This window comes from Plecotus auritus (genome assembly GCF_963455305.1).
Source record: "Plecotus auritus genome assembly, chromosome: 3".
In the NCBI taxonomy this organism is placed as follows: domain Eukaryota; kingdom Metazoa; phylum Chordata; class Mammalia; order Chiroptera; family Vespertilionidae; genus Plecotus; species Plecotus auritus.
The window spans coordinates 130,399,099-130,419,002 of NC_137772.1; the positions used below are offsets into that span (position 1 = coordinate 130,399,099).

Genomic DNA, 19,904 nt, shown 5'->3' on the forward strand with positions numbered 1-19,904 from the left:
GGAATCAACCACTTTTCCAAAAAATCTTGGATCATTTTAGTGGAGAAAGGTGTATAGAAACCAAAATCTAGTTCCCCCTTCTTTCCACTCCTCTCCCAACCACTCCCACAGATCATCAGTTTCTTTAGTTTCTAGTCTATCCTTCCTGTTTTCTTTTGAAAATAAGATCATATACTTTTACTTTTTTATACCAAGAGTAGCATATTATAGTCTTTTGTGCCCTCTCCCACTTGACAGAATGTTCTAGAAATCACTCTATATCAGTTCATTAGAGACTTTCCTCATTCTTTTTTTTTTTTTGTAATCCTCACCTGAGAATATGTTTTTATTGATTTGAGAGAGAGATAGAGGCAGGGAGGGAAGGGGAGTGTGGAGAGAGAGAAGGAGAGAGAGAGAGAGAGAGAGAGAGAGAGAGAGAGAGAGAGAAACATCAGTCAATTGCCCCCCCCCCCACACACACACACAGACACGCCCCAAAGGGGGATCAAACCTGTAACTTAGGTATGTGCTCTGATCTGGAACCAAACCTGCAACCTTCTGGTGTACGGGACAACACTCCAATCAACTGAGCCACCCAGTTGGTGCCCTCATTCTTTTTAAAAGCTGGCAGTCTTCAATGTGTGGATGTGCCAGAGTGGATTCAAGCATCCCCCTACCTTTGGGCAATTAGGCTGTCACCAACATTCTGCAATTACCAACATTCTGCAAAAATTCTTGTATATAGCTCGACCAGCATGGCTCAGTGGTTGAGTGTCAACCTAAGAACAAGGAGGTCACAGTTTGATTCCTGGTCAGGGCACATGCCCGGGTATTACCCGGGTTTCGGGCTCGATCTGCAGTGGGGGTAGTGCAAGAGGCAGCCAATCAATGATTCTCTCTCATCACTGACGTTTCTTTCTTTCTTTCTCTCTCTCTCTCTCTCTCTCTCTCTCTCTCTCTCTCTCTCTCTCTCCCCCCCCTCCCTCCCCACTCCCCCACCCGTCCCTTCCTCTCTGAAATCAATAAAAAATATTTTTTAATAAATGTTTGTGTATGTCAGATACATCTAGATGTTGGACAGCTAGGTCAGTAAGTAACTGCGTATATATAATTATAAGCAACATAAAAATCACATTTGGGACTTTAATAATTTTCAAGAGAGTAAAAGGGCTTCTAAAACCAAAAAAGGTTGAGCCTAGGTAATACAGATCATAGTAATTGTCCAAAACACAAAGGTACAAAGAGGATACAATTTAGTGGCAATGTGATATCTTAAGAAAGGGCATTAAGGCCAGGATAAACAAAAGCAGTGTTTAGAATCTGTGGGAGGACTAGATTCAGTGCATTTAGGGATATCATTTTCATTTCATTTGTAAGGAATTTCTTTAATCTCTTCAAAATACTTTTAATATGTTGAGCCAAGAACGAAGAGCAAAGTAATTTATATCCAAACTCACTTTCTACCAAAAGGAATACTTTTAGTTCCATTAAAGCATTCAAAAAATGGAAAACTGGGAAGAAATAGTTTTCTTTTTCAGAGCACTTTCAAGATAAAATATGGAATTTTGAATTTAAAAAAAACACAGCAAGCAAGGATAATAAAAGGACAAATGCTAAGTGCCACTATCATGAATAAACCCCACACATGATGTTGAACAAAAGAAGTCCCAAAAGAATAAATACAATGAATCCATTTATATAAAATAAAAACATGCAAAAACTAACCTATACTTTTTATTTGTATATACACAGGTCATAAAGAAAAGCAAAGAACAACAAAAGTCACAGTAATGATTTTCTCTAAAGGAATGGAGGAAATAATGATTGGAAAGGAATAAATATCTATGATTTCTGGGATGCCATTAATATCCTTGAGACTATCACTTTATAATACTTTATTATTTACATTGTGTGTGTTATTTATTTTTTAAAATGTAATTTATTTTTCATAATAAAGTAAATTAAAAAGCGGTACTACTACTTTGTGGCAAGCTGAAACTTCTACCTGACAAAAGCCAGCAATGTTCTTAACACCATAACTGGAAGACATTGAATAACAAAAGGTGGAAATGAACCTTCAAGTTTAAACCAAGCTTTAACCTTGACAAACAAAAGAAAACACACTATGTGTTAACATGATAAACAGAATTAATCTTTGGTGGTATCTGATAAAGATTAAATATTCATACTCATCAAAGTTCAAAACATTAAGTATAAGTTATTTATTTTTAATGTAAGAATGTATTTTAATCCTAGAATTTTAATGCCATGTTGGAAATATTAAAATACTAAAACAATTCCTTACTTTTACTTCTCCTATTTCATGAAAACACCAAACAGGTGGACCCAAATGTATATTCAGAAATTGAAAACACAAACAAAACAAAAAAAGAAGTAAAAACTTTTTAAAATATAAATCCTCAATCAACTTGTTTTCTATTATTCTACTCCCTCATGAATTCTACTATTAGCCATTTCTCCAAGAACTGCTGGCAACTTTTAGCAAGGAATCATATTTAGAGGTCATAACCTGGATGCTGAGGATACTCACTTCTGCTGGGTTGTCATTTGCAATAAGGCAGTTAAGAAATAAGTAGCAGAGCTATCTAGTAAAAGAACTGAGACCAGATCCAAAGTATTCTATTTGTAGCCCACTGCTCTTTTCTCTATATTTGAATGAATTATATACATGTGTCCTGCATATGGCCATCAGTTATCATTCTTCATTACCTTAATCTTTAAAAATCTATCACATACTGAATCACCTTGGAAAAGTCATTCATCCACTCTAAATTTGTTTCCTCTAAATGTAATATATAAATAAGTACTATGATTACTTTTCTCTTGGATTATAAAAGGAGGAAATAAGAGACTGCATATGAAAGCACTTTTGTTGTTATCGCAACAATTGATAGAAGACCAAAAGGGCACCTTTGAGTTTACAAAGGCAGATGGGGAGTGGAAAACATTAAATGGGAGGGAGAAACAAGACAAATGAAACAGGTAAGGGGCAAACATAAAGAAGGGCTTATCTTATCATAAACTATTTTCTATAATTAAAAATATAGGCTATAAATCCAGGAAGTCTCAGAATCATGACAGAGCCATGCCCTAGCCGTTTTGGCTCAGTGAATAGAGCGTCAGCCTGCAGACCAAAGGGTCCCAGGTTCGATTCCGTCAAGGGCATGTACCTTGTTGCAGGCTCCTGCCAGGCCTGGGCCATAGTCAGGGCTCGTGCAGGAAGCAACCAATGGATGTGTTTCTCTCACATCGATATTTCTCTCTGTGTTTCTCTCTCTCTTCCACTCTCCCTAAAGTCAGTGGAAAAATACCCTTGAGTGAGTATTAAAAAACAAACAACAAAAAACCAATGTGATCCAAGTTCAAAAAAGATTAAATTGAAATATCAGAAACAGAATAATTATTAAACAATTTCATTAAACATAAAGAAGACAATTCAAATTTGTGAGTAATGAAATAATTTCCTATAGTAAAATTGTTAGCAATGAAGAAAAGCTAAGACCATCAACACACAAAATACCCTAAAATATTTTAAATTCAAAAGAAAAAGTAGAAAAGAAGCCTAGAACAACTTTAAAAAGTTTATAGGTAAATACTTATTTATATGTCCTCAAAATGGGGGAAACTGAGCAAAAAATTCATGGGAAAATAGCTCCCATCGAAGATATATATTACTTGAATTACTTTAACAACAAATGAAAATATTAATTAAAACAAACATTATATGTTTCCCACTCATCAGATCTGACAACACATACACACACACGTGAGAAAGAAGAGAAAATTGACAGTTTCAATTATTGTTAGCAAAGATAAGGGAAATTGGCATGCTGCTTTTTTTCAAACGTCAGTGCATTTGAGGAAATTTATACTGTTTCTATAAGGTATATAAATTTTATAATCAGTAAAAGTTATATAAAACTAGAGGCACAGTCGGTGGGGTCTTTAGGCATGGGCTGCAAGGATTGAGCTGAAACCTGCATCCAACATCCCCCAGGGATGTAGTAGTGAGCGAAGCAGCAGGTGGCAGGGAGGAGCCACTCCCGCTCATCCCAGCCCCGCCCATCCCAGTCAGCTCATCCCGGTCAGCTGAGCAGCACACCCACTATGGGAGTGCACTGACCACCAGGGGGCAGCTCCTGCAATTGAGCATCTAACCCCTGGTGGTCAGTGTGCCTCATAGCGACTGGTCGACCAGTCAACCAGTTACTTAGGTTTTTATATATATAGATGAAATGAAAATAGGTAATAAGTCGGATTTTAATGTCTGAAATGAATATGTTGAAAGCCTAAAAATGGCTTCCATATACTAGATAATAACGCCTCCAGATCTCTCCAGTAAAGATTTCACAATTATGCAATTGTGACCTAAACACTCTATCATAACCAATTAGAAGTTACAGTGAGAGAAAAAAATCTGGCCATGGTTTTACATTCTCAGCAGAGTTTCTAACAAGTTTATGGTATTCTTCTCTAAAATGTAAACCTTCATTCAGACAGGCTAGAGACCCAGGAAGTCTCAGAATCATGACAGAGCCATTCAGCTGTGTGCGTACATGAGTTAAGTAATTCGATTTCTCTGAGTCCATTTCCTCATCTGTAAAATGTGCACAAAATCGCAGGCACACTGGATCATTGTGAAGGTTAGACATAAATGCTAAGGGCCTAGTTTCAAGGACTGGGCACATAATTGACACTTATCATATGGTCACTGCTACTACTGTTATTGAACCTTGTTTAACTTAATCTGTAAATAATTAGGTTCAGACATAATTATCACTCCATTGAGGTAAAAAATTATACTTTATACATCTTGCATGACTGTGAAATATGCTCTCTGAATTTTTAAAAAGGAAGGAAATAAAGAGGGAGGGAAAAATAGGAGTGGAAGGTGGGGAGAAAAGGGAGAAAGGAAGAATGGAAAAGAAGGAAGTTAAAAATATAGACACAACAAGACCAGAATTGTACTTTAATAAAGAAAAATGCAAAATAGTTACAATGACCACCCTAAAGCTAAACAGTACCCACTCATTAAATTGAAATAAAACTTACCAATTAAGTGCGATCAACTTGAAGCAAGATGAACTTTCTCCTATGCTGAAGTGTCGGCACAAAGCTATGGAATAAAACTTGCCTTTTCTATTTAAAGCCATTCCTTTATTGCTAAGCAGTTGGTCTGAGAGGAAGGCAGTAAGCAGGGTTAGAAAGAGGAAAAAGAGGAGGATATACATGAAGCGAAAAACAACATGCAATTCTGGATCAAGACTCTTCACCAGAGCCTTGCAGATTCTCCTGTGTTCTCACCTGGAGCTGTGCGGAGCTGTCGTTGAGACTGTCCTCCCTTCGCCGAGCCTCCTCTAGCATCTGCGCACTCTTCTTCTTTTCCACCTGTTCCTTGTGCTTCAGATTTGCTACCTTCTTATTCTGGTCTTTCACTTGCCTGTTGATAAGGGAAGAGAAAAATCAAGCTATTCATATATATGCATGGAAAAAACGTTCATTTACAGTTTTACATCACTGCCACCAAGGAATAGCTGAAAACCAACAAAGAACTCCTGCTGCAAAATGATTCCAACACTTTCAAGGGCACTTCGACCAATAGCAGCAAATTGTTAACAACAATGTTTCAGAAACATGTATTTCAGCATGTACTCTATGAAGCACAATGAAATCCTAAAAGAAAAGGAGGGCATGCGATAGTTTGAAATGAAAAAGAAACCAAGTCAGAGATTTATGTTGGAAATATGGAAAGTCTCCTGACATCAATGCTATGAAATAGTAGAATAGCTGATTAAGAAAGGTTTTGTGATACAAATCTTATTTTACTATTATTAAATCTTTCACACTTTCAAAGGCGATATTCAATGTATATATATAAATGAAAATAATGCTATAAAGATGTAGGAACCCAGCTTAAGCAATAGAACATTATATCTACTTCTTAAGCTCCCTATCCTATACCACTGCCTCCACAAGCTAAGAATATCCTATATCCTAAAAATTGTGTTTAAAATCCCCTTGCTTTTACTAAAGTTTTGTTGCATATATCGATCCTTCATTTATTTTGCATGTTTTTTAAATTTATATATAGTTTATTAATAAACTATTTTTTCTTTTCTATATATATATATTTTAATATATTTTATTGATATTTTACAGAGAGGAAGGGAGAGGGAAAGAGAGCTAGAAACATGGATGAGGGAGAAACATCGATCAGCTGCCTCTTGCACACCTCCAACTGGGGATGTGCCCGCAACCAAGGTACATGCTCTTGACCGGAATCAAACCTGGGACCTTTCAGTCTGCAGGCCGACACTCTATCCACTGAGCCAAACCGGTTAGGGCATCTTTTCAATATATTTTGAGACTCATACTGATCAATGAGTATAATGCAATTGAGACTCATACTGATCAATGAGTATAATGTAATTTTTTATGCCTTCATTTTCAATGCAGTATAAAATAACATATGGCAATTGTTTTAACACATTCCCAAGTTGATAAACAATTGAGTTGTTTCGTTTATTCCTATTACAAGCAATGCTGCTAGATACATTGTGGTATGCCTGTTCAAGAGTTTCTCCAAGGTATAGGCCTACAAACTGAACTTTAAATCATGTAGTAGGTATACCTTCAAGTTTAATATTTTCCAAGAAGTTATATTAATTTATACTTGCACCAGTAGTGCAAAACAATATCTGTTACACTTCTACATATCCACTAACACTTGGTACTATCAGACTTTCTAAATTTTATCATTCTGGTAGATATAAATAAAAAATGTCATATAGTTTTAAAATGCATGCTCCTGGCTACTGAGGCTGAACATCTTTTCATGTAGTATTTGACCATTCCTGTTTCTACTTCTGAGAAATAGCTACTTACGTGTTTTGTCCATTTTTCAATAAGGGTATCTTTTTCTTAAGGACTTGTAAGTATCCTTTATATATTCTGGATCATAATCCTCTATCTGCTATATGCTACACAAATATTTTCTTCCAATTTATGAATTATTTCTTTGATTGCTTTACAATATAATACGCTTTCATTTATAAAATTTTTAATTATTTCAACGCACCAATCTTCTCCTTTCTGGTTTGAAATCTTGTCTTTTTTTCACAGTATCTTCCCTATCCCAAGTTCATAAAGATATTCCCTGAAAATTTTGTAACTTAGTCTTTTACACTGAAGTCATTCATCCACCTGAAACTTATGTTGTATATGGTATGAGGTAGAGATATAATTTCATTTTCAGAGAGAGTCTGAGGTAAGAATACATATATTGATAACTAATTGTCCAGCATAACCTATATGCATTGCTACTTCTGTCATGTATAAAATCTCTACATATACTGAAAGTGCTAGCCATAGCGATTAGACAAAAAGAAATAAAAGGCATCCAAATTGGAAAAGAAGAAGTAAAACTGTCCTTATTTGTAGATGACATGATACTGTACATAAAAAACCCCAAAGACTCCATCAAAAAACTACTAGAACTAATAAATGAATTCGGCAATGTAGTAGGATACAAAATTAACACCCAGAAATCTATGGCCTTTTTATACACCAATAATGAACTCACAGAAAGAGAAACTAAAAAAAAAAAAAAAAAATCCCATTTACCATTGCACCAAAAAAAATTAAGATACCTAGGAATAAACTTAACTAAGGAGGTAAAAGACCTGTACTCGGAAAACAACAGGACACTGAAAAAAGACATACAGGAAGATATAAACAGATGGAAGAACATACCATGTTCATGGATTGGTAGAATCAACATGACTAAAATGACCATACTACCCAAAGCAATCTACACATTCAATGCAATCCCCATTAAAACACCAACAGCATATTTCAAAGATCTAGAACAAACTCTCCAAAAATTCATCTGGAATTTAAAAAAAAGACCCCGAATAGCCATAGCAATCCTGAGAAAGAAGAAAAAAGTTGGAGGGATCGGGCTTCTAGTGTGGGGATATAATGACCAAGATAATTGATGAACCAAGATATAAAGCTATATTACCAAGCCACAGTTCTCAAAACTGCCTGGTACTGGCACAAGGACAGATATATAGACCAATGGAACAGAACAGAGAACCCAGAAATCGAACCATGCCATTATGCTCAATTAATATTTGACGAAGGAGGCAAGAGCATACAATGGAGACAAAACAGTCTCTTTAATAAATGGTGCTGGGAAATTTGGACAGATACATGCAAAAAAAATGAAACTAGATCACCAACTTACACTATTCACAAAAACAAAGTCAATATGGCTAAAGGACTTAAATGTAAGATGGGAAATCATACAAATCCTACAAGACCCCACAGGCATCAAAAAGCAGACATATGTCCTAGCAATATCTTTACAGACACAGCTCCTAGGGCAATGGAGACTAAGGAGAAAATAAACAAATGGGAACACATCAAAATAAAAAGCTTCTGCACAGCAAAAGAAACCATCAATAAAACAACAAGAGCCGAAACCGGTTTGGCTCAGTGGATAGAGCAGCCGTGGGCAAACTACGGCCCGCGGGCCGGATCCGGCCCATTCGGCTGTTCTATCCGGCCGCGGAGCTGAAAGAGCAGAGGGTTCTCTTGCTCTCCCCTCCGCTCCTTCACTTTGAATTTATATTAGTTCACACAAACATTCCATCCATGCTTTTGTTCCGGCCCTCCGGTCCAGTTTAAGAACCCATTGTGGCCCTCGAGTCAAAAAGTTTGCTCACCCCTGGGATAGAGCGTCAGCCTGTGGACTGAAGGGTCCCGGGTTCGATTCCGGTCAGGGGCATGGTTGCGGGCACATCCCCAGTAGGGGATGTGCAGGAGGCGGCTGATTGATGTTTCTCTCTCATCGATGTTTCTAACTCTCTATCTCTCTCCCTTCCTCTCTGTAAAAAATCAATAAAATATATTTAAAAAAAAAAACACACACAAAAAAAAACAAGAAAGCCCACTGCATGGGAGAACATACACTGAGTGGCCAGATTATTATGATCTCTGAAGGCATAATAATCTGGCCACTCAGTGTATATCCTATATAATAAAAGGCTAATATGCAAATTGTCCCCTCGACCAGGAGTTCGACCAGCAGGCAGGCCAGCCAACCGCCCATGTCCCCTCCGCCTGGCCAGGCTGGCCGGACCCCACCCATGCACGAATTCATGCACCGTGGCCAGATTATTAAGCGTTCAGAGATCATAATAATCTGGCCACCCAGTGTATTTGCCAATGCTATTTCAGATAAGGGTTTAATCTCCAAAATTTACAGAGAACTCATACAACTTAACAAAAGGAAGATAAACGATCCAATCAAAAAGTGGGCAAAGGACCTAAGTAGACACTTTTTGAAAGAGGACATAGAGAAGGCCCAGAGACATATGAAAACATGCTCAAAGTCACTAATCATCCAAGAGATGCAAATCAAAACAACAATGAGGTACCATCTCACTCCTGTCAGAATGGCTATCATCAACAAATCAACAAATGACAAGTGCTGGTGAGGATGTGGAGAAAAAGGAACCCTCCTGCACTGCTGGTGGGAATGCAGAATGGTGCAGCCACTGTGAAAGACAGTATGGAGTTTCCTCAAAAAGTTAAAAATGGAACTCCCATTTGACCCAGTAATCTCACTTCTAGGACGATATCCCAAGAAACCAGAAACACCAATCAGAAAGGATATATGCACCCCCATGTTCATAGCAGCACAATTCACCATAGCTAAGATTTGGAAACAGCCTAAGTGCCCATCAGCAGATGAGAGGATTAAGAAACTGTGGTACATCTACACAATGGAATACTACGCCGCTATCAAAAAGAAGGAACTTTTACGATTTGCAACAGTATGGATGGAACTGGAGAGCATTATGCTAAGCGAAATAAGCCAGTCAGAGAAAAAGAAATATCACATGATCTCACTCATATCTTACTTAATAGACAAACATGTAAATTGCCCAGCTAATCAGGCGTGATATGCAAATTAACCCAACAAAGATGGAAGTTAATTTGCATATTCAGCTGCAGAGTGAGGGGGGCGGGATGCTTGCATCGTTGCCATGGCGATGATGCAGGCATTCTGCCCCACCCCCAGTCTCTCAGGGCCTCTGGCAGCGTGGGAAGGAGGGGAAGGAGGGGCTGGAGCGGAAAGAGGCTGCTCCAGGGCCTGAGCAGAAAGGGGCTGGGCCAGAGTGGAAAGGCGGTGCCGGCAGCCAGGGAAAGGAAAGCCCATTCTAGCACGAATCTTCATGCATCGGGCTTCTAGTGTGGGGATACAATGACCAAGATAATTTGATGAACAAAAATAGATCCAGAGACAAATGGCAGGGGAGGTGGGGGGGGGGGTTAGCGAGCAACCAAAGGACTTGTATGCATGCATATTAGCATAACCAATGGACACAGACACTGGGGCAGTGGGGGCTTACCCGGGGTAGGAATGGCTGCGGGGGTTGGGGAGGGGCAGCGATGGTCAATTGGGGGTAAAAAGGAGACATATGTAAAACTTTAGACAATAAAAAAAATCTCTATATACATGTGTACCTATTGTGTGGCTCTCTACTCTGATATTTTTGTATATTTCTGCACCAAATCTGTACTACCTTAATTATTATGTAATTACTTTATAAGAAGTTTTAATGTCTAGTAAAGTAAAGCCTGCCTACCTGTTCTTTTTCAGGACTGTCTTGGCTATTCTTGCCCCTTAACACTTCCATAAATTTCACAAACAGCTTGTCAAGTTCCACTAAACCAGTCAACCAACCAACCACAGTAACCAAAATCCAAAGCAGCCTTTTGGAATTTTGACTGAAATTGTTCCAAATCTATTTATCAACTTGGGAAAAACTGACACTTTCATGCTCTTGAGTCTTTCAGATCATTAACATGGCACATTTCTCCAGTTATTTAGTTCTCCTTACAAGCCTTTCAACAAAGTGTTAAAATTTCCTCAAAAGACCAGTATTTATTTTATTCATAGGTACCTTATATTTTGTTGTCATTTTAAGTTCCAGACACTGTGTCACTCTTAAAAAAGTACTTTCAACAATGTAAATACTAACAAAATTAACATGTAATTCCTTGTTATCATTTAATATCTAGTCTATATGCAAATTTCTTCAGTTTTCTACAAAATTTTTTTTAAAAAAAACTGGCTCATTTGAATCAGAATCCAAAAGATTTGCAATACAATCCATAGCAGTGTGTTTGTCAAATCCTTCAAGTCTCTATTAATCTAGAGAAAAGTCCCTCACCTCCTCCCCTGTCCTGTTTTTAATACCACTGAATTGTTAAAGAATGTGAGTTCTGTAAAATGACTCACATTTTGGAATGTCTGTTGTTTCTTCATGGTGTCATTTGTTTCTTTACCTCATGCTTTTTCTTTCTTAGATATTGAAAATTAGCTTTAAACAGATTCAGTTTCAAGATTTTAGGTCAAAATACAAAATAATGGTGTTTCCACACTGATTATTTATTCATTAGTGAAGAATAATCAGAATGAAGGTAGTGACAGCCTGGTCTGTTCTCTGTGTTAGGTTCACCCTTTCATCAACTTTGATCTAATGGTTCCATGCACTAATGATCTTTACCTGAAAACATTATTTCAATGACATTTTTAATTAAATTTTCTAATGTTTTCTTGCTGGCATATAGATATGCACTTTATTTCTGTATATGGGTTTTATATCTGGCAAACTTGGTAAATGCTCCTGCTAATTCTAATACTTTTTCTGTGGATTCTTTTGGGTTTTCTATGTAGAAATATAATACATAATAATTAATTTTTTAATATTTACACTTTCTTTTTTCTTATCTTATTGAACTTGCTAGAAATTCCACAACTATGATGAATGTAAGTAGTGAGAGTGGTTATATTTTTGTCTTTCTCCTGATTCTAAAGAAAGTGACTTTTACATTTCACCATTGGCTGATATTTGCTGTAGGTTTTTCTTTGGAAACTTTTTACCTAGTCCTTGTCTGCCGAAAGTGTCTACTATTTTAGTGGTAAATGAATGCCGATTTTATTGACAGACTTTTGAGATTTTCTCATGTTCAACCTATTTTATCATGAAATAAACCCTATTTTATATTTTGCATGATATTTACCTCTAAAATGTCTTCCTTCACACTCAACCATACATTTATAAAATTAATGAAAAAATCTGGCATTTTTATTGTTCCATGTAATACAGGTTTCTCAGAGAATATAGTTAATAATATTGTCAAAAACAAAACTGAAATCCTCTATAAAAAGGTTTTAAAAACACATTTTCTTTTCGATAATTTGGATATAATTCTATTTTGGGGCAAAAAAAAAAGTTTTATATATGTAATTTCTAAATACTTCTTCAGCATAGAATTTTAATTATAAGAAATTATTCAAAATTAAATAGTAAATTAATGGCATAGATGATAAAAAGTCACTGTCTGATGGAAGTGACACTAATATACTATTAAAAGGTCACAATTCAGATTTTTACTTTTTGCCATCTTAAGTATATCTACAGAAAGATTCAGCCACAGGAAATATAATAAAACCAGTTACCACTAAGAGAAATAAAAATGGAATTAATGTCTATATTTTAATCTCCTCACTGCATAATTTCCTGTGCTAATATTTCTAATTTTATTAATCTGATATCAATCATATCAACTAACAGAAAAAGTAGATTGAGATCTTTGTTCAAAAAGACAAAGACAAAATTTAGTTTTCATGAGTCAACTGCTCTTTTTCAAAATTAAATTTCTCATAACAATAGTTTATTCCATACAAAGATTTTGCTCTCTGTTTTAAGGCAGAAAAAAAAATTTAATGGTGTGCAAATTCTTTTCACCTTGCATCTGTGAATTATTCCATCCGATGCTGGCAACCATTAACATCTGAAGAGCAGCCTGGTTATTTCAAGCAATAGGACACATGGAGTAAGAAACCTAATTAAAATCACTTGACTATTTTTTGGTAAAAGGCAGATGTTATAGGCTAAACTTTTGATCCAATCAAAGTCAATTTCATTCTTCAGTACATTTTACCATAATTATATCTGAGAATAAGTAACTTTTTGCTTTTTTTTTTTTTAGTTAGCTGAAGAAAATAATTTTTAATTGTTGACAGTATTACAGATGTCTTTCATTTTCTCCCTTTTTGCCCCATTCCACCCAACCCCTGCCCCACCCCATACTATGGTCTGAGTCCATATGTTCCATATGTATATATGTTCTTTGGTTAATCTCTTCCTGCCCTTTCTGCCCCACACACTGAGATCTGTTATTCTGTTCCATGCATCCATTTCTCTGAACCTATTTTTTTCTTTATTTTTTTAAAAATATATTTTATTGATTTTTACAGAGAGGAAGGGAGAGGGATAGAGAGTTAGAAACATTGATGAGAGAGAACATCGGTCAGCTGCCTCCTGCACGCCCCCTATTGGGGATAAAGCCCACAACCAAGGTACATGTCCTTGACCGGAATTGAACCTGGGACCCTACTTCAGTCCGTGGGCCGACGCTCTATCCACTGAGCCTAACTATTTTGACTTACTTTGCTTAGCATACTAGTCTCTAGGTCCATCCATGCTGTCTCCAAGGTTAAGAGTTCCTTCTTTTTTACAGCTACATAGTATTTCATTATGTAAATGTACCACAACTTTTTTATCCACTCATCTATTGATGGGCACTTAAGCTGTTTCCAGATCTTTACCCCCAAGTCATAGAACTAGGTCAGAGAATTTTTTTAATCTATTTATTTTAAATATTTCATTGCTTTTTAAATTTTAAAAATATATTTTTTTATTTCAAAGAGGAAGGGAGAGGGAAAGAGAGAGAAACATCAATAATTAGAATCATCGATTGGCTGCCTTCTGCACACCCCTTACTGGGGATGGAGCCTGCAACCAAGGAATGTGCCCCTGACCAGGAATCGAACCGTGACCTCCTGGTTCATAGGTGGACCCTCAACCACTGAGTCACATGGGCTGGGCTTATTGACCTTTTTAGAGAGAAAGAAAAAGAGAGGGAGAGAGAGAAACATCAATGTGAGTGAAACATTAATCGGCTGCCCCCTGCACACCTCCTACTAGGCATTAAGCCAGCAACCTGGGCATCTGCCCTGACCAGGAATCAACCACTGTGACCTTTCAGTGCACAAGATAATGCCCAACCAAGCCACACTGGCAAGGCTAGGTCAGGGTATTTTTGTTGTGTTTCAGGAAATGGAATAAAAAAATCCACAGCTCCTATCCTATCTCAACCACCATACCACTTGTATATTTAAAAATTTTATTTTGACCTTCACAATATTGGGCACATAATTTTAATGCTTACCTCCATCAACTCCAAAAAGACATAATAAAATGCTAAGTAAAAAACATAGAATATCAATCTAAATACAGGGCATGCTCCTAAGCATATGCAGGGTGAGGCAAAAGGAGGTTTACAGTTGTTCACATGGAAACTAATACAAAAATTATTAATACAGGAATAAACTGTGCACACTCACAACTAAAACTTACTTTTTGCCCCTCCCTGTATGTCCAAGTATGCACATGCATAATCAAGGAAAATAATAAAAAATTAAAAAGGAAAACTTGGGGATATTTTAACTTTTCTCTTTATGGTTTTTTTTCTAGTTCCTAAATCTTCTACAAATGATATAAAATATTGTTCATATTTTAAAGTTTTTTTAAAAATGAGATATGGTTGTATCTCAAAATATGGTCTTTATCTACATTATACTAGATAGAAAGTAGTCTGGTAAGGCGCATTTGAGTTTCCCTTATTTATTTATTTTTGGTCTGTAATTTTCTATTCATATTTTCAATTTCCTTTCTTTAACATAATTTTGCAGCTATCAGTTCTATATTTTTATTCCACAAACTAAAGGATAATTAAATATGAAAATAAAATTATTTTATCTAAGTCAGGCAACCAAGGAAATATAGACAGTTGTGAAATATTAAAACAATCCCTTTCCTGCTGGCTTTCTTCCCCACCTTCTTACATTGTGTGTGTGCACATGCGAGCATGAATGCATGTATAGTCCTGAACTCACAAATGAACTGGAACAGATGCATACACAACTTTCTTGCCTCACTAATACCCTTTATCAGGGAAAGGACACAAAAAGCAATATCATCAAAACATATTATTAAAAACTAGAGGCACAATGCACAAAATTCGTGCAAGAGTTGGCCTTCCTTCCCCAGGCTGCCGGCACCGGCTTCCCTCTGGCCACTGGCTTCCCTCTGGCCACCAGCAGGCACCTGGGACCTGGGCTTCCCTCTGGACGCTGGCAGGCACCCAGGACCTGAGCTTCCCTTGCAGCCCCTGGATTGGGCCTAAACGGGCAGTCGGACATCCCTCTCACAATCCAGGACTGCTGGCTCCCAACCGCTCACCTGCCTGCCTGTCTGATTGCCCCTAACCACTTCTGCCTGCCAGCCTGATCATCCCCTAACCACTACCCTGCCAGCCTGATCAATGCCTAACTGCTCCCCTGCCGGCCAGATTGCCCCTAACTGCCCTCCCCTGCTGGCCTGGTCACCCCTAACTGTCCTCCCCTGCTGGCCTGATTCCCCCCACTGCCCTCCCCTGCAGACCTGGTCCCTACCAACTGCCCTCCCCTGCAGGCCTGGTCCCCCCCCCAACTGCCCTCCTCTGCAGGCCTGGTGTCCCCCAACTGTCCTCCCCTGTAGGCATGATCACCCCCAACTGCCCTCCTCTACTGGCACAGTCACCCCTAACTGCCCTCCCCTTCAGGCTTGATCACCTACAACTGCCCTCCCCTGCTGGCCTGATCACCCACAACTACCCTCCCCTGCAGGCTGGTCCCCCCCAACTGCCCTACCCTGCAGGCCTGGTCCCCCCCCCAATTGCTCTCCCTTGCAGCCCTGGTCCCCCCCAACTGCCCTCCCCTGCAGACCTGGTCCCCCCCAACTGCCCTCCCCTGCTGCCTGGTCTCCCCCAACTGCCCTCCTCTGCTAGCCCAGTCACCCCTAACTGCCCTCCCCTGCAGGCCTGGGTCCCCCCCAACTGCCCTCCACTGCAGGCCTGGTCCCCCCCCAACTTCCCTCCCCTGTAGGCCTGCCCCCAACTGCCCTCCCCTGCAGTCCTGGTCTCCCCCAACTGCCCTCTTCTGCTGGCCCAATGACCCCTAACTGCTCTCCCTGCTAGCCTGATTGCCCACAACTGCCCTCCCTGCAGGCCTAATCCCCCCCATATGCCCTCCACTGCAGGCCTGGTCCCCCCCAACTCCCCTCCCCTGCAGGCATGGTCCCCCCTAACTGCTCTCCCCTGCAGGCCTGCCCCTCCAACTGCCCTCCCCTGCAGTCCTGGTCTCCCCCAACTGCCCTCCTCTGCTGGTCTGGTCCCCCCTAACTGCCCTCCCTGCTTGCCTGATTGCCCCCAACTGCCCTCCCCTGCAGGCCTGGGTCCCCCCCAACTGCCCTCCCCTGCAGACCTGAGTCCCCCCCCAACTGCCCTCACCTGCAGGCCTGGGTCCCCCCAACTGCCCTCCCTTGCTGGCCTTGTCTCCCCCAACTGCCCTCCTCTGCTGGCCTGGTCACCCCTAACTTCCCACAACTGCCCTCCCCTGCTGGCCATCTTGTGGTGGCCATCTTGTGTCCACATGGGGGTGGCCATCTTTGACCACATGGGGGCAGCCATCTTGTGTCTTGGAGTGATGGTCAATTTGCATATTACTCTTTTATTAGATAGGATGGGAGGGGGCGTTTCTTGAATATATATTCAGGAATAAGTATTCTGTGACATTAGAATCTGTGAAACATAGGCTTTCCTTCTCTTCACTTATAAATAGATCAATATGTAATTTGATTCAAATCTGAGTTTATAAAAAAACCCATACATGTTAGTAAATCCATACTTTAAACTGCTACCAGAAAGAAAAGCACTTAATGGTTTAGTATAGATTTTTTAACTCTCTAAGACTGCCTTTCTACCTGAATTAATTAGAGTTAAATTCAAAATGAACTTACATCTTTTATTATTCTTAAAGCAAGAAAAGAGAAGAAATGAAAGAAATTCATAAATTAATTCTTTAAAATCAGATTTTCAATTTATGAGTTCCAAAGTATTATAATAAACAATGAAATCATTAATAGATATGAATAAATTTCAGTGTAAGAGAGAAAAGCAAAGATGAAAAAGGAAACAGTTTAATTTCTACTGCTTTCTGCCACAAGAAGTTTTATAAAATGTGGTCCACCTTGAACTCACCTCATCAGCATCACCTAGGAGCTTGTTAAAAATACAGAATTCTCAGGCTCACACCTTATCTACTAACTCAGAACCTGCATTTTAACAAGATCTCCAGGTGATATAAATGCACACTAAAATTTAAGAAGCACTGGTCTACTAGAGGCCCGGTGCATGAAAATTCATGCACTTGGGGTGGTGGGGAGTGGGGGGGATCCCATAGTCTGGCCTGCACCCTCATGCACCCCGGGAAACCTCAGGGGATGTGCACCTGCCGGCTTAGTCCCACTCCCCGGGGGATGGAGCCTAAGCTGGCAGTCAGACATCTCTCTGGAAGCCTGGGAGCCCTTGGGGGATATCCAACTGACAACTAAGTTGCAGTAGGACATCCTTAGAGCATGCAAAGGAGGCAGGAGAAGCTCCCGCGACACAGCTGCGCACACAGCCATAAGCCCTGCTTGTGGCTGAGCTGAGTTCCCCTTGTGGGAGCACACTGACCACCGGGGGCTGGGGTGGGGGCAGATTTTGCATTGTGCATCTGCCCCCTGATGGTCAGTGTGCATCATAGCAACCAGTTGTTCTTGAGTGTTTCGCCATTAGGGTCAATTTGCATATTACCCTTTTATTATATAGGATGCCTGGCAGGCCCTGCCATTATTTATTTGTTATTGTTCACTCAGCCTGTTTCTTAAAATCCAAACTCAAATTTTGGTAAATCTGTTAGGTCTTAACTACTACTAACACCACCACCCCCAAACTCTACATACTTTAACTAAATGTATCTAATGACATGTTAATTTGTCCCCCTCATTAGAGTGATCCACTTTCATGTTTTCTTGTAACTATAAAAATGCCTTCCTAGAGTTTAAGGTCCATGTTTTATACATTTTTGTAGCTCACAATTTCTAACATAGTTCCTCATGGTGTATAGATAGATGCTCATTAAATATGTGTTGAACAAATGCATAAAAAGGAAACCAATCATATCTGCTCTACTGACCAATCTACCTAAAATATGTCTCAGAAAGAAAATATAGTTGGTTTAATATCCCCAAATCATGTAAACACTGAGAAATAAATGCCTTCCTTATCTCGCAAACACCTAACAAAATTAACTGGGGTGAAATTAAACTTCTTTACAACTTATTCCAACTCTATCTAGAAACTATATTTTTGTCAGAGACTATACTTCTACTGATGCTTTGCTTTGTCAAAAAGATAAGTAACACTAGTGAAATAGGTTACCTACTATAAAAATCTCCCACAAAGAAAAAACAGAATGCTATTATAGTCAAGTTTAAAGAAATATATACTGAAAATAAAATTTGGCTCATGTGTATTAAGGAGCAAAATGATATTGCTAAAGTATATATTATACATAAACACCTATATTATATTAAAATGTTACATATAGAGAAAATATATACATTGTGCACACACACAATCTCTCCCTTTCCGGCCACCATCCCAAGAATAATTCCATTCACATTCAGTTAATATAAAAATTAAAATATAAAAATCTCATATTACTTAAGTATCTAACTGGGCTTAAAAACAAGAATTTCGTATTATACCTGCCAACTAAACTAAAAATAAAATAATAATAGTTTTACATATTGTATGTAATTAAAATGTTTTTGGATTATTTTGAAGCTGCTATTAAGAAGAATATTATTTTTATTAATTGCATTTCCTGACAGCCTACAGAAAATAAACCATAATAAAAAAGAAAACAGGTATCAACGTAAAAATGTAAAACCATTAACAATGTAGGGATTTATATAAACACTTTTAACTTTTTTTTATACATATGTGTCCTTATTCCCCCATTACCACCCACCCCCACCCCTCATGCTGCACCCACCTGTTGTCTGTGTCCATTGATGGGGCTCATATGCATGCACACAAGTCCTTTGGTTGATCACTCCCCCTTTCTCCCAACCAACCCCCCCCCCCTCCTTCCCTGAGGTTTGAGGAGGTTCTGATCCACGTTTCTCAGTCTCTGGTTCTGTTCTTGTTCATCAGTCTATGCTGTTCATTATATTCCACAAATGAGTGAGATCATGTGATATTTATCTTTCTCTGCCTGGCTTATTTCACTTAACATAATACTCTCCATCTCCATCCATGTTGTTGCAAATGGTAGGAACTCCTTCTTTTTTACCGCAGCGTAGTATTCCATTGTGTAGATATACCATAGTTTTTTAATCCACTTATCTGCTGATGGGCATTTAGGCTGTTACCAAATCTTAGCTATGGTGAATTGTGCTGCTAGGAACATAGGGGTGCATATATCCTTTCTGATTCATGTTTCTAGTTTCTTGGGATATATTCCTAGAAGTGGGATCACTGGGTCAAATGGGAGTTCCATTTTTAGTTTTTTGAGGAAACTCCATACTGTTCTCCACAGTGGCTGCACCAGTCTGCATTCCCACCAGCAGTGCAAAAGAGTTCCTTTTTCTCTGCATCCTCGCCAACACTTATCGTTTGTTGATTTGTTGATGATAGCCATTCTGACAGGTGTAGGATGGTACCGCATTGTTGTTTTGATTTGCATCTCTCTGATGATTAGTGACTTTGAACAGGTTTTCATATGTCTCTTGGCCTTCCTTCTGTCTTCTTTCAAAAAGTGTCTATTTAGATCAGTTGCCCATTTTTTGATAGGGTTGTTTATCTTCTTTTTGTTAAGTTGTATGAGTTCT

General features: G+C 38.7%; 1 protein-coding gene across 4 annotated transcripts in view; it reads right to left on the reverse strand.

Moving 5' to 3' along the window:
- Positions 1-19,904, reverse strand: part of ERC1 (ELKS/RAB6-interacting/CAST family member 1) — a 512,141-nt gene that overhangs the window by 312,401 nt on the left and 179,836 nt on the right. For all 4 annotated transcript variants that reach the window (XM_080660553.1, XM_080660552.1, XM_080660551.1 and 1 more), the window contains one exon: positions 5,305-5,440. In XM_080660553.1, the coding sequence (XP_080516679.1) occupies positions 5,305-5,440 (136 nt within the window). The remainder of the gene's footprint in view (positions 1-5,304; positions 5,441-19,904) is intronic.